The sequence below is a fragment of the Phyllopteryx taeniolatus genome, chromosome 4, assembly GCF_024500385.1.
Source record: "Phyllopteryx taeniolatus isolate TA_2022b chromosome 4, UOR_Ptae_1.2, whole genome shotgun sequence".
Classification (NCBI taxonomy): domain Eukaryota; kingdom Metazoa; phylum Chordata; class Actinopteri; order Syngnathiformes; family Syngnathidae; genus Phyllopteryx; species Phyllopteryx taeniolatus.
Genome location: NC_084505.1, coordinates 19,315,092 through 19,329,152, shown reverse-complemented (window position 1 = coordinate 19,329,152; position 14,061 = coordinate 19,315,092). Strand labels below are relative to the sequence as shown.

General features: G+C 42.0%; 1 protein-coding gene across 4 annotated transcripts in view; it reads left to right on the top strand.

The window, feature by feature from the left end:
• The window catches only part of LOC133476637 (protein tweety homolog 3-like), a 34,887-nt gene that overhangs the window by 15,645 nt on the left and 5,181 nt on the right, over positions 1–14,061 (top strand). Inside the window, exons 4-14 of one of the 4 annotated variants that reach the window (XM_061770287.1) lie at positions 3,377–3,488; positions 3,599–3,819; positions 4,400–4,495; positions 5,685–5,757; positions 5,847–5,922; positions 7,625–7,680; positions 7,938–8,030; positions 8,741–8,833; positions 9,188–9,324; positions 13,657–13,780; positions 13,885–14,021. In XM_061770287.1, coding sequence (XP_061626271.1) covers positions 3,377–3,488; positions 3,599–3,819; positions 4,400–4,495; positions 5,685–5,757; positions 5,847–5,922; positions 7,625–7,680; positions 7,938–8,030; positions 8,741–8,833; positions 9,188–9,324; positions 13,657–13,738 — 1,039 coding nt within the window. In that variant the 3' untranslated portion in view covers positions 13,739–13,780; positions 13,885–14,021. The other 3 variants (XM_061770284.1, XM_061770286.1, XM_061770285.1) reach the window with 3 other exon arrangements.

Here is a 14,061-nt window from a genome sequence, read left to right as displayed (position 1 = left end):
AAAAGGCTGTTCTTCTTTTTTACAGTTACTGGAAAATTTTGCATTTATCCGTGTTTGCCTACAATACAGAACCCAGCATTTTCCCCACGCTTTTACACAGCAATGTAGCCCAAAAAGTGAAAAAAAAGCTGGCTTTTACAGGAACTGTCAAATGCCATGGCTCTTTTTCAGCCCAATTTCCGGAGGATTGCCCAATTAGAACCATGGTGAAAAATCCAGAATTTATTCATGTTTGCCTTTTACACAGAACCCAGCAAATTTAGCCGCACTTCCATACAACAGCACTGTAATGGAAAAATGCCAGCTTTTATGGGCATTGTAAGAGCCATCAAGTGCTGTTTTTCTTTTTGCAGACTATCTGTAAAATCTAGCATATATCCATGTTTGCCTTTTACACACAACTCAGCAAATTCAGCCACACTTTCACATAGCAACAGAGCAAAAATAAAGGGGGGCACTTTTACAGGCAGTGTAAGAGCTGTCAAACACTGTTCTTCTTTCTCACAGATTTTTTGAAAAATGTAGCATTTATCCGCCTTTGCCTTTTATATAGAACGCAGTAATTTTGGACGCAATTTCTAAAAAAAAAAAAAAAAAAAGGTAGAAAATGGTGCCATTTTACAAGAACTGTCAAATGCCATACTTCTTTCTCACAGAGTTTCTGGAAAATCCAGCAGTTTTCCCCATTTGCTTTTTACACAGAATCCCAATGAATTAACCGTGGTGATGGTTTATGTCAGCTGCATACATGAAATTTGATTGACACATTACTGAGATGGACGCTAGTCTTCATTTTCCCATTTCCCACTTCATCCTCCTCCTCTTCCTCAGCTGCCTTTTTACTTCTTTATCGTCATCGCCCTCTCCGTCAGACGCTCTCTTCTATTTATTCTTCCTATCTCTCTGGCCCTCTCGCTGGCCTAGAAATGTTGCCATGGCGACAGTAGCAGATTGGATGGAGAGAACAGAAATGAATTTTACAGTCAGAAGGAAAGCTCTCTGTGTGTGTGTGTGTGTGTGTGTGTGGCCTTTCTCTGTCCACAATTAAACATGACATCATCTTTTCATTTTTTTTTTTTTACATAACAGTAGCAGGTGTCTATTAACTGGTAAGGCATTTAGTATGGGGGAGGCATTGCTTGAGAGAGTACCACAACACATTAAATATAATAGGAATGTTAATATAAGGGCACAATGGTTATAAATACTGTACACATAGCGGCTGTATGCATTTATGTTCTCAACTGCAGGGCGTGCGTGGTATCAATTAGGGAGTAAGCTGTTAATAGTGGCGAAGACTTATGATGCTGTGCCACAACACATGGTAAATACGATACGACCACCTTGGTCATACATACACACAGTTAGGGGCCCATTTGTTTATTAATGGCAAAGAGTGCCATGCGCCTATTAAGAGTAATGTGTCTGATAAAGGGGGAGGACTTGTTTGATAGTGTGCCGCAACACATGGTAACTACTGTGCGAATTTCAAAATAAAGGGAGAGTGGTCATAAATATAAATTGTGGCAGGTTGTGTTTATTTATTCAACTCTAGCGAATACCCTGCGTCTATTGAAGGTAAGTTTTTTTTTTAAGGGGAAGACATTTTTTGATGTGGTAGCACATATGTCATAGTAAATACTAAAGACATTTCAATATAAAGCCACACTGTTTATGAATGTTTTGCTCCTCATTTTGGTTGGGGGGGGGGTTATTTACTCAATTGCAGAGAATGCCAGGCATCTACAAAAGTGTTATGGTGTTTATTAGGTGGGTGCCAGTACAACATAAGATGGTATCATAGATTGAGGTAGTTAGTTAGTAGCTAAAGTAGCACTAAGCAGCCCCACAAAATGGCATGTGACAAAATGACACACCACAGAGAAGTGTAATGTTAACAAGCCTGCCAAATTTGAATGAATAAAAGAAATCCCTTGTTATATCAAATCAGGTTTCAAAACTTGAAAAATAAGGGCCACCTCTCAGCTCTCAGAGGCTGTGAGCGTGTCGAATGGATGCGGCAAAAGGAAACCTACTGAGAGGGGTGATAGCTGATACGATGTAAAATCACATTAGGAGGCTCCACTTCAAAATGGAATGGTTATTGTGGACTATAATCATACGAGTCAACTTACCCTCGTTGTTGGTGACATAATGTCACAGCCGAACACTGCACCTCACGACAGCGGGACGGTAGGAGGAAGCCCAGGTAGTTAAGACGGTCGGCACTGCCCCGTTCACTAGTATCAAGTTAACCACGAAGCCATGCTGCCTCTGGTGAAAGTTTACAAAACTATCCATCGTAAAATGCACACTGCAGACTTGGCTGGCGGTGTTTGATGTTCTGCGCGTGTCTTTTAAAAAGTAAATCCATCACTTTTTTATTTCCTCATTTTTGTCACCGAGCTGTTCTGTAAATTGAGGTATCCGGCGAAGACACACTTTTGTGGTATAGCCATCGTTAGCTTGCTAATTGCAAGCTGGAGTGGTAAATGGGCCTTATTATGAAAGCTAAGCACAGCTAATTCACAACTGATTAACTGTTAGAATCTGAATAAATGTCACTTCCCGACAGAGCATAAACAGACGATTATTTGGTTTGGAGGTCGAGACGAAGACGAGGGAGATGATGAAGTGTGAGCGTGAAACGCCATTAAAGATGATCGTAAAAACATCATCTCATCCCATAAACTACAATCGACTTCAATGTCCGCTTCCTTCTTGTTTCCTTCTGCAGATGAGGATTTATATCATAGCCACACACACACACACACACACACACACACACACACCGTAATATAGGACGTGTGTAAAGAATCTCATGGCCCAATACAATGTATTGCCTTTAACACCAGTCATAAATTCACCTCAGCAGCAGCAACACAAACAGCCAAGTACACAAAGGGAGGGTGGGGGGGAGGGGCTGTGGTGGTTGAAAAGGACAAAAGTTGAGGAAGCAAGGGCGGTCACGTGACCCAATTATTGAATTATTCTTAGTGTGTGTGTGTGTGTGTGAGAGAGAGAGTTTGAGTATACATGTGTGTGTGTTTGTCAGGGTGTGTGACTATGTAAGTGAGTGTGTGTGAGGATGCGGGTGAGAGTGTCTGAGGGAGTGACAGTGAGTGTGTGTGTGTGTGTGTGTGTCAGGGCATGGGTGTATGAGTGAGTGTGTCAGGCTATGTGAGTGAGTATACGTGTGTGTGAAGGAGTGAGAGTGTACGTTTACGCAAGAATGAGTCTGCGAGTCAATGAGTAATCGAGTGTAGTTTGACACACTCACTTAATTTTCTGTACCGTGTAAGGCACAAAACGGTACCCGGTATTGTCGCTTTCCTCCCAAGCTGTTGTCATCGCAGGCCTTTTGTCTGTGTCTTAGCGCTGGCATCGCTGTGGGATTCTACGGGAACGGCGAGTCGAGCGACGGCGCCAGTCGCCTGGCGTATTCCCTGCGCCACGCCAACCGCACCGTGTCGGGCATCGAGAAACTGGTGAGATCAACTAAAGGGCGCCCGTGTACCACACATTTAAGAATCACTGTGTCATAGCATAATTTTTCATTCCGAATCATTTTGACACCGACCCGGTGGCCTTACGGCAGGTGTCGGACAGCGCCGTGGCGCTGAACCAGACGGTGGAGGAGAACCTGGTCCAGCTGGAGACGACCTACCAGGAGCAGACGGACTTTGTGTCTATCGTCCAGAAGCTGCAGGGACAGCTGGACGAGCTGGTCAGGCTCATGGTGGATGTCCCCTTCTGGTCCAACACCGCCGTGTCTCTGGAGGACCTGGCGCGCCAAACGGAGGCCTTTGACTTCTACAGGTAGGAACAGCCACAGATGATTGATGCCTGTTGGATGATTATTACTCTTTGTGGGAATGCTGAAGAACTTGTTTTCCACACGCTACTCCTTTCGCATTACTCAAAAACTTCAGGACATCTAGGGGGACCGTTTTGCCATGTCCCAAAAATTCCCACTTGTCCCAGAATTCCAAATTTTCAATCTGAAAAATAAGTTCATGTTCCAACTTTGAACTGTTCAGCTCATTCACGACGTATTATATAATTATTTTCCATATTCCGATCATTTCAACATTACCCAAATTCCACACTTTCCAGCTAGAAAATTAAGAGGTATTTTACATATTCACCTCCCCCTTCCACATTTCTCCACCAATTCAAAGTATTTCATCTTAATAGTATTCACAAAATTCAGAACATCTTCGGAAAACTTTTTCACAATTCTCAATCCATTTCTTCAAACTGTTCAGCTCAGTCAGGAAATCTTGTGAAGTATTTTTCGCACTCCCCAAAATCCTATATTTTTGAATGTTCCAGATTTTCCATGATGAAATTCCCAAATGAATGGTTACATTGTATAGGAAATAATGTGTGTTTCCAGGTGGTTGGGCTACCTTGGACTGCTGTTGTTTGACGTCCTCATTTGCCTCCTGGTTCTCTTTGGACTCATACGAAACTCCAGAGGAACTCTGATTGGGTTTGTATCTGCTCATCAAACACATTTTTGACCAATCAAAAATGCATTTCTACTTCAAAGTAAATAAATGGTGTCTTGAGAGTCAAGTTTAATTCCGTGACCATGCTCGTAACTCAAAACACTAGTGTCTCAAATAATCTTTCCCTGATGAAATGAATGGGAATGCCATTAATCTGTTCTTGCCACCTCCCAAAAAAAATACCAAGTATTTTGTGGAATGGGAAGTGGCTGGGGAGAGGGAAGTCTGGGCTTCCCTGCTAAAGCTATTGCCCCCGCGACCCGACCTCGGATAAGCGGAAGAAAATGTGTGGATGGATGTTTAAAAAAAAAAAAAAAGAAAAAAGCACTATAATGTTCTGATTTATAAAAACATACAGTATTTACATCATCAAATAAATGTAAATATTTTTTTTTGTAGCTTTAATTCAATGGCCATTGTGCTGCTCCTTTGGGTGTGTGCACATCAGCCACACGGGGGGAGTATTACACAGACGTGGATATATGTGTACATGGAGTGGGTCAAAACGCCACAGTAGGCCGCACTAATAATATTAGTTCTTTACATAGGATTAATAATATATACTGTAAGTATTGTTATATTATTTGTCTACAGTTGTTGCTTTACTGTTTGTGTTTAAATATCCTTTGCTTAAAGGGTTACAACACAAGGGTTTTGTGTTCGCATTAAGCTGGTGGACTTTAAGGCACAGTTATGTGGTTGTTTTCAATACACGCGCAATTCTCTTTGTTTCATGTTTAGCCTGACAGTAAACTTCAAATGGGAGTGGCAATAAACAGCCTGAAGAATTGTTCACTATCTGCCAAACTGCCGCTTGCGGTGAAGCGAGTTGAGTCGAGTTCACTGCTACCATACAGTGCTCGAATCTCAAGTCGAAGCAAAAAATCCTCCAAACGACTGGGTTACTTGTATCTCAAGGCACCGCTGTATCCTTAAAAGTCTGAGGCAGGTCGTTTCAACTATGTGTGTGCAGTTCTCAATTAAGCATGGCGTGGGACAGCAATGTGTAGCTGACCAAAAACAGAATCACTTTCAACAATTGGATACACATTTTGGACCGATTTGGTCCTTAAAAATAGTCCTGAAGTTTTGTAAAGAGTAGTCATTTCAACTGTGCACGTGCGGTGATCAAGTGGGTTTACACAGTTGTTGTTTGTAAAACGTCCACAGCGTGTGTCTGCTGGGCGTGCTGACGCTCGTCATCAGTTGGGTGTCTCTGGGCCTGGAACTGGCAGTCGCTGCGGTAAGCCAGTAGCCATGGCAACGTCGCAGAGCTGCCGCCTGGCTCCGCAGTGATGTAATCTCCTTGTGTTTGTGCGTGCGTGCTCGCAGTCTGCCAGCGACTTCTGCGATTCTCCCGACACGTACGTTGCCCGCGCCACCAAGGAGAACGCGGTCATCAATCAAGGTACAGCCAAGTTGTCGTGCTGTAACCAATCACAACCAATCACAATCTCGCTTGTACTATTTCAGGAAATACATGTGTGTGTACGTGTGTGCTGGTCCTTGTCTACATATCTGTGTGTGTGTGTGTATATTGGTCCTTGTCTAAATGTACATAGTATGTGTGTGGGTGAGTGTGTGTCTGTTGGACCAAGTGTGTGTTTGTGTGTCGATCCATTTGTGTGCACACATGTGTGTGTCTTGGTCTGTGTGTTGGTGTGAGTGTCTTCATGTGCAGGCGAATGCGTGTTGGTCCATTTGTACGCACGTGTGAGTGTGCTAACGTGCGTGTGCACTGTTCCTTGAGTACATACAGTATCTGTGCGTATGTGTGAGTGTCTGTGTTGGACCAAGTGTGTGCATGTTTGTGTCAGCCAATTTGTGCGCATGTGTGTTGGCCTGAGTGTGTTAGGCCACGTGTGTGTTGTTTTGTGTGCATGTGTGTGTTTGTTTTTGCGTGTGTGTGTGTTTAGAGTATGTGCTGGTCCTGGTCTAAATATCTATGTGTTGGTGCCATGTGTGTGTGTGTGTTTACTGTTGGTCCTTGTCTACATATCTACAGTCTGTGTGTGGTCTGTTGGACCGTGTGTGTGTGTGTGTGTGTTGGTCCTTGTGTACAGGCAGGCATTTGTCTTGCTCTGTGTTAAGTGTGTGTAGATATGTGTGTGTGTGTGTGGTGGTTAGTGTATGTGCGTTTGTGTGTCTGAGTGGGTTTCAGTTTGTGTGTTAGTGTGCATATTGGGCCATTAGTGTGTAACTCTCGATGTTTTGGTCTGAGAGTGTGCATGAGTACGTGCAGGGTTAGTTTTTGATATGGGTGATAGGGGCAGTCGCCCAGAGCACCCCCCCGCCCCCCCCAACCATTGACAAATATATTTACAATGTATAGTTGCCCCTCATGTTTATGGAGCGTTGTTGCTTGTCGAAAACTTGCTGTCAACCAACACCAACATCGGGGGGCATTCAAGCCAGGACTGCTACTGTGTTGGTCTATCTGTATGTGGATTGTGTGTGATTAACACCTTGGTTGTGCATTATCGAGCCTCTCCCCCACCCCGAAGGGACAAATCAAATGTTAGATGTACTTTGAATCCTTTGATAACATCATATGACGCCTCTTAATGTTCACATATTACATTTACAGCACTCCATTTTAGCCTGCCTTCCCGTTTCCCCCTCGGCTCCTCTTGTCTTAATGAGATCGGTTGTCTCTCACTCGTTTCCGCTCTGGCTGTCCACGCACAGCACAGATGTTTCCTCTACAACTACAAACACACACACATACACACACTTAGACCAACGTACAGAGAGGAACACACACGTTTACTGTACCATCGCACTCACACACACTCTCAGAGTAACACGCACGTGGACCAACACACATGCATGCACAAACTGACACAGAGACACGCACGTGCACAAACAGATCAACACGCATAGAATAACAAACACATGCACACGTGCGCACAAACAGGCCAACACGTAGGATAACACACACACAAACATGCAAACACAAAAATGGAGCCGTAACAAACGCTCTGGTCATCAATCTGCCTGCATCTTATAAAAATAGACTCTTGATGTGAAGAGACTCGCCTCCCAGTCATTCCCAGTGTGAAGAGAGAAATTGTCGTTGCACTTAATTATTGTACATGTTTCATTATCAGATATCCTGCAGTATTACCTGAAGTGCAGCCCGGGACAAGTCAACCCCTTCCAGCAGGTACACGTTTGCCTCATCACTCCCATGCAATGTTTCATTGTTATTTATTATTAATCCTTTATTGGAATAAATGGGCAGAAAAGGTGAAAAAACTAAACCATTGTGAATACTTTTCAGATCCAGAAAGTGTTCACAGGTCATGACTTTTGGAGACTTTTAAGAATTTTGAGGCAACAAATGAATCCATTTATTCTGTACTGTGTTCTCTTGGACATCTGCGTGCGTGCGTGTGCGTGTGTGTGTCTGCGCGCGTGCAGAGGCTGTCGGGGAGTCACAAAGCGTTGGTGGAGATGCAGGACGACGTGTCGGAGCTTTTGCGATCGGCCACGCGGGAATACGCCAACACTAAGGTGCGTGTGTGCGCATGTGCACACACATCCGCATTTCCCACTCACGTAGGCGAGGTTACCAAATGACAACTTTATTCTCATTTACTGTCTTGTCAAATTACAATTTTGTGACTTTTTCCTGATTAATTTTGGAAAATTAGGATTTTTTTTTTCCCCCTCGTGCTGTTACTTACTTGTGTAAAATGATTGTTCCATATATTAGATTTTTTCCTCCCTCATTGCTTTTTGTCAAAAAATCAAGATTTCTTGTGTAAAATTACAAGATTACTCTTGTAAAATGACGTATGTATATTCCTCATAAAATTGCTACATTATTCTTGTCATTAAATATTTTTCCACTAACATTATTAATGTGTTATTAATACCCTCACACATACACTATAATTATTACAATTATTACTTTGGGATGTAAAATTATGACTTTATTCTTCTAAAATGGAGATTTATTTCCCCCCCCCCCTCATCACTATTTTTATACTATTCTTGTAAAATTCTAAATATTTTTTTGTATTCTCATAAATGTATGATATGTTTCTAATATTCCGATATCTTTTTCAAGTTTGATATGACCTGTTTTCGCTCATACTATTGCTCTTCCCATAACATTCTGAGTTTCTTAACATCAAATTTTGACCTAATTCTTATAAAATGAATATTGTATTTTGCTCATATGCAGACTGTCTTGTCTTAAATTGAATTGGTGCGTGCAGGCGACTCTGGAGCAGATCCAGTCCGTGCTGAACTCCACGGAGGTGGGCCTGCACCAGCTGACGGCCCTGGTGGACTGTCGCAGCTTGCACATGGTGAGTGAGTGGTCGCTCGCTTGCTAGAAAGAAAGTGTGGCAACTGGACTCTTCTTGTTTCACCATGAAAATGTTTAACTGTTGAGTGCCCTGTGGGGGTGGTCACAATCGAGTTGTTGTGACCGGGCTTGTCTTGGCTGGCGAAGGATTGTTCTGCATACATACTGTTTACAGCTGAAGAAGTCTTTTGGATTAAAGGTCTTCAACAAACAAACAAGAGGAGTCCAGTTTCCTCAATTTAAACTGCAGATTACCAGGCTGTGGATGACTGACAATCTACACAGACACACTGCGTGTGTGTGTGTGTACATGTGTGTGGTTTTCTCATGGGCGCCCCCTACCCGTCTCTCCCAGGACTACGTGCAAGCTCTGACGGGCCTGTGCTACGACGGCGTGGAGGGGGTTATCTACCTGGTGCTCTTCTCCTTCGTCACGGCGCTCATGTTCTCCTCCATCGTCTGCAGCGTGCCGCACACCTGGCCTGGCAAGAGGTAACGCGGACACAAGCCTGGACACACACACTCTCACACACGCGCATCAGTGTAATGAATGCATATGCTAACAGCTAACACGCTACTAATGACCGATGCAGGGTTTCCTCAACTTTCTTGGCTCGAGATCCAATTTACAAAGAAGCAGAAGTCTATCATTCCGTAACATCACGACGATGTTGTGCTCTTGATATATTCTTACTTTCTTCTCTTCGATTATGGCATCGTTACGATGACATTACAACATGTAACATATTTTCCCCTCATATTATAAATTCCAACTTTCTTCCATTTTTTTTTTAGTCATATTTCTTGTTAAAATTGCTTCGTTCTTTATTGTGGCAAAATCAAGATTTTTTTTTTACAATGATCTCAAAATGATTCCTTTCACCCCTCATATTACTGTATGTTAAAGTCAGAAAATAGTAAAATCTCGACTTTCTTGCAGTTGACTTCTCTTAAAAATTACCAATTTATTTACCTTTTTTTTTTTTTTTTTTTACAACTTTGACCTACAACATACATCTTTTTCTGTATATTTTTACTTTCTTCTGTTAAAATTCCGACTTAACAAAAATGTTGGCTCTACTTCTCTGGCAAAATGGCAAAATGTTTCCTTGTAATATAACCGATTAAGCAATTCCTCTTGTATGACTTTTATTTTATTTTCCTAAAATTCTGATTGAATTCTTGCAAAAAAAAAAAAAAAAATCTCATATTAGTTCTCCTAATATTAAAACTTACTTTTCTGTTGGTCACTGATGGTGTAGTTGTACACTCGCCTGACTTTGGTGCGGGCAGCGTGGGTTCAGTTCCTACTCAGCGAATGGTTGTCCGTGTCTATATGTGCAACTGCGACTGGCTGGCGACCAGTTCGGCGTCTAGTCTGCCTTTTGGCCGAAGTCAGCTGGGATAGTCTCCAGCGGGCCCGAGCAGGATAAACGGTATTTAGAATGGATGGATTTTCCTGGTGTTAAATTATAACCAGGTTGTGGAATTGTAACTTTTTGGTTTGTTGTCCTGCAAAACTTTTTTGTTTCCAAATATGACTGTCCTCATCGAACCGTGACCTCCAGCTCATAAAATGATATCTATTCTTGTAAATCCCTGATTTTGTCATCATATCACTTTATTTTCCTAGAATTATGATTTTTTTTTTTGCAAAATTCGGATTTTACAAGTATTCGCTGTGACAATAAAATGTTGTTCTCAGATTACTCCTTGACAATTACAACTTTCTTTTTCTTTTATTTTAACCCTAACCCTTTTTCTTTTCCTCATGAAATGATCCCCACAATATTATGACTTATTTTTATATAACTTAAATTCTGATTTTATTTTTTAAATTAGTTTCCCCCCCTCATGTTATTACTTTTCATAAAATGATGACTTCCTTCTCATAAAATGATATCTTTATTATTAAAGAATGAGTTTTTTTCCCATATTTTTCAGACTTTGTTCTAAAAATATGAAAACATACGTCACTCTTGCAAAATGACATTTTTTTCCTCATGACATTTCCCAAAATGACAACTTCCTTTGGTAAAATGATGTCTTTATACTCCTAGAACAATGACTTTTTTTCCACCCTCAAAGTGGAAAGATCATATTACTTTATTCCCCAAAAACGATGACTTAATATCTAGTGTTAATAGTTCAACTTAATTCTCAGTAAAAAAAAAAAAAAAAAAAATCTTGGTTAAACTTAAATGTTGTAACCTTTTTTCCTTGAACACAGGTTTACATTTATGCTGGTAGTATTCCGACTTTAACCCCTTTAAAAAAAGAGCCTAATATTCCAATATTCGTAGCCATAAAGTTTGGGAAGCCCTGCTGCCGAAATAGATTGGTCGCAGAAGCCTTGAGGAGTCTTTGCATGTTGTTCTTTGACTCGTGTCCTTCCGCGCTGTGTCTCCCTGCCTCATCCATCTTCAACCATTCTTATTTCCACATTCTTTTCTGCACTACCGCCAGCACCATATTGTGTTTTATTCCCCCCCTCCCCATCCCCCCAATGTGCCCCACTTCTTCCTTCTTCTGTTCCTTCCCTCCTCCTCGTCCTCCGCCTTCTTCCTCTTCTTCCCTGCAACGTCCTGATTTGGAAAAGCTCGGGGCTTCGAGATGCTGTGTATGGAGGCCATTTTAATGACCTTCTAGTCACATAAAAGATATGCTTGTGGGGAAATTTTACACACGGGGTAGATTCCATGTTAGCAGCAATGCTAATTGAGCCACTTTAACTCCATGGTTGTCATTCAAAGGTTTATGGGGGCAATATAATCTGGGCGATGTTTACTTCATCTCAATACTTTTCCTCAGATTTTTGCATTTTGCCAAATATGATGATTTTGGACTTGGATCATATTGGATGTTCATATTAATTCACTTTCATCCACATCTGGGGTACTGTCATCATCCTGAGTTTCATAAATTGGATCCCGGGCAGTAACATCTAGCTTGCCATAAAAGAAAAGGTCAAAGTCCAAATAGCCGTCAAATCGATGATAAATGACATTCACTTATACTAACATACAGTTACAAAAAAATCTGTATTGCAATAGTGGTCTTAAGTCCAAAAAACCTGTAAAATCTAGCAATAAATATTTCATGAAAGATGATGAATAACATTCACCGATACTAACATGCTGTTAGAAAATGTTTTGTGCAATAGTGGTTGGTATAAGTCCGTCATATCTATCAACATTTCAAGAAAGGCGATAAATAAGACTCACTTAGACAAACATGCAGATGCACTTGGCACCCAAAGGTGAAGCCTGGTTTCATGGGTGTGGCCATCTTGGACATGGGAGTTGGCACAGTGTTATGCTGATGAATGCAGTAAAGGACTGCTTCCTGTCTGACAAAATTGGAAGTAAACTTCGATTTGGACCCGTGTTCCTCTGACAAATGGGCCTTCTCGATATTCACTCCTGCACTTAAAAATGACAAAACTGGAGTTAGAACTTCTCGAGTTCTCAGTAGCTCAAGTCATCAAAAGTGAGGAAAAGGGGAGGAAATGTTGCTTTTTGGCCAACTCCCCTGCACAATACCGAGATGGGACAAGTGGAACATCTCCACCTGGTGGCCATTCAGGGCAACAACATCCTCTATGCGCATTGGCCCACAGAAATAGGACCTCACGTATGAAAATATTTATCACATATTTGAATCGATAATGGAATTTTTCTTACAGTATGTTCGGATTGAGGCTTTCTTTCTTGTAATACTGTTTATTTTATTTAGATAATCGTTTTTAATCACATAAAACTTATTTCCGTAGTATTTCAACTTCGTTCTCGTAAAATGATTTTCATGTAATTTTCAAGTGTTACCAAACAAGCTCTGATCTGTTGAGCTAGATTTCACATCATTTTACACATAATTATAAAACTGTATTGTGTTAAAAAAATCCTTGCAATAGTACAACTTTAGTTTATACCTGTAATGTTTTCTCGAAAGAATTTTTTTTCAACATTTAATTTGCCTTAATGCCGTAATTTTTTTGTCCTTATAAAAAAATTACTAATATTAAAGGTGACTGAGTCTCATTCATCCAGCTCATTTCATTCTCAGGCTAGTGAATCAATGACAAATGTTGGAAATGTTTCTTTTAAACAGTTTGTTTAAAAACGTATTATTAACAATTTTAGAGGACATAGTGGCGGCACGGTGGCCGACTGGTTAGAGCGTCAGCCTCACAGTTCTCAGGACCCGGGTTCAATCCCCGGCCCCGCCTGTGTGGAGTTTGCATGTTCTCCCCGTGCCTGCATGGCTTTTCTCCGGGCACTCCGCTTTCCTCCCACATCCCAAAAAACATGCGTTCATTGGAGACTCTAAATTGCCCGTAGGCGTGGCTGTGAGTGCGAATGGTTGTTTGTTTGTATGTATGTGCCCTGCGATTGGCTGGCAACCAGTTCGGGGTGTACCCCGCCTCCTGCCCGATGACAGCCGGGATAGGCTCCGGCACGCCCGCGACCCTCGTGAGGAGGAGCGGCTCAGAAAATGGATGGATGGATGGATGGATAGAGGACATAGTGTCTTTATTTCAACATAACATAACATAACAATGAAACAGTTTGATTGTCTTAACACACCATTCCGTTGCAAGAAAGCAAAAAGCACATTTTTGAGACCTGCTCAACTGCGATTCGTGCTTCCAGATCCACTTTTCAAATCAGCATCAATCTTACTTCAGACTTCTCATTTACTTGATGGCAGTTTGACATTTTTGTGTCTGAAAATGGTTTGTTTGACCCCCAACCAGCCCATACTTATTATTATCATTGATTGATTGATTGATTATTATTGTTTTTCTTATTTGCTTCCATGGAGCACTGAGCGCACTGCAGAGACAACAGGGAGGGCGGGACAAAAGGCTGCATGTCCACCGATTGGCTGCATGTTTTTGGAATGACAGCATTAGCATTAGTATCCCGCGGCTCTGCCACTTTTGCAGGCATGTTAGCGACCCGCTAAGCAGACCTCGCCCCTCTCCTCTTCTGCTGTTTGTTTAAAATCTGTTGTCTCCCTACCCTTCCCCGCCGCCCCAAACCCCAAAAGGACGGATGAGGAGGACGGAGAAGACGAGTCGGGCGCCTCGCGGGGCGGCGGCGTTCATGATAACCTCTACCGCGTTCACATGCCCAGTCTCTACAGCTGCGGCTCCAGCTACGGTAGCGAAGCTAGCCTGCCCGCCACCGCCCACACTGTCAGCAATGCGCCCGTCACTGAGTACAT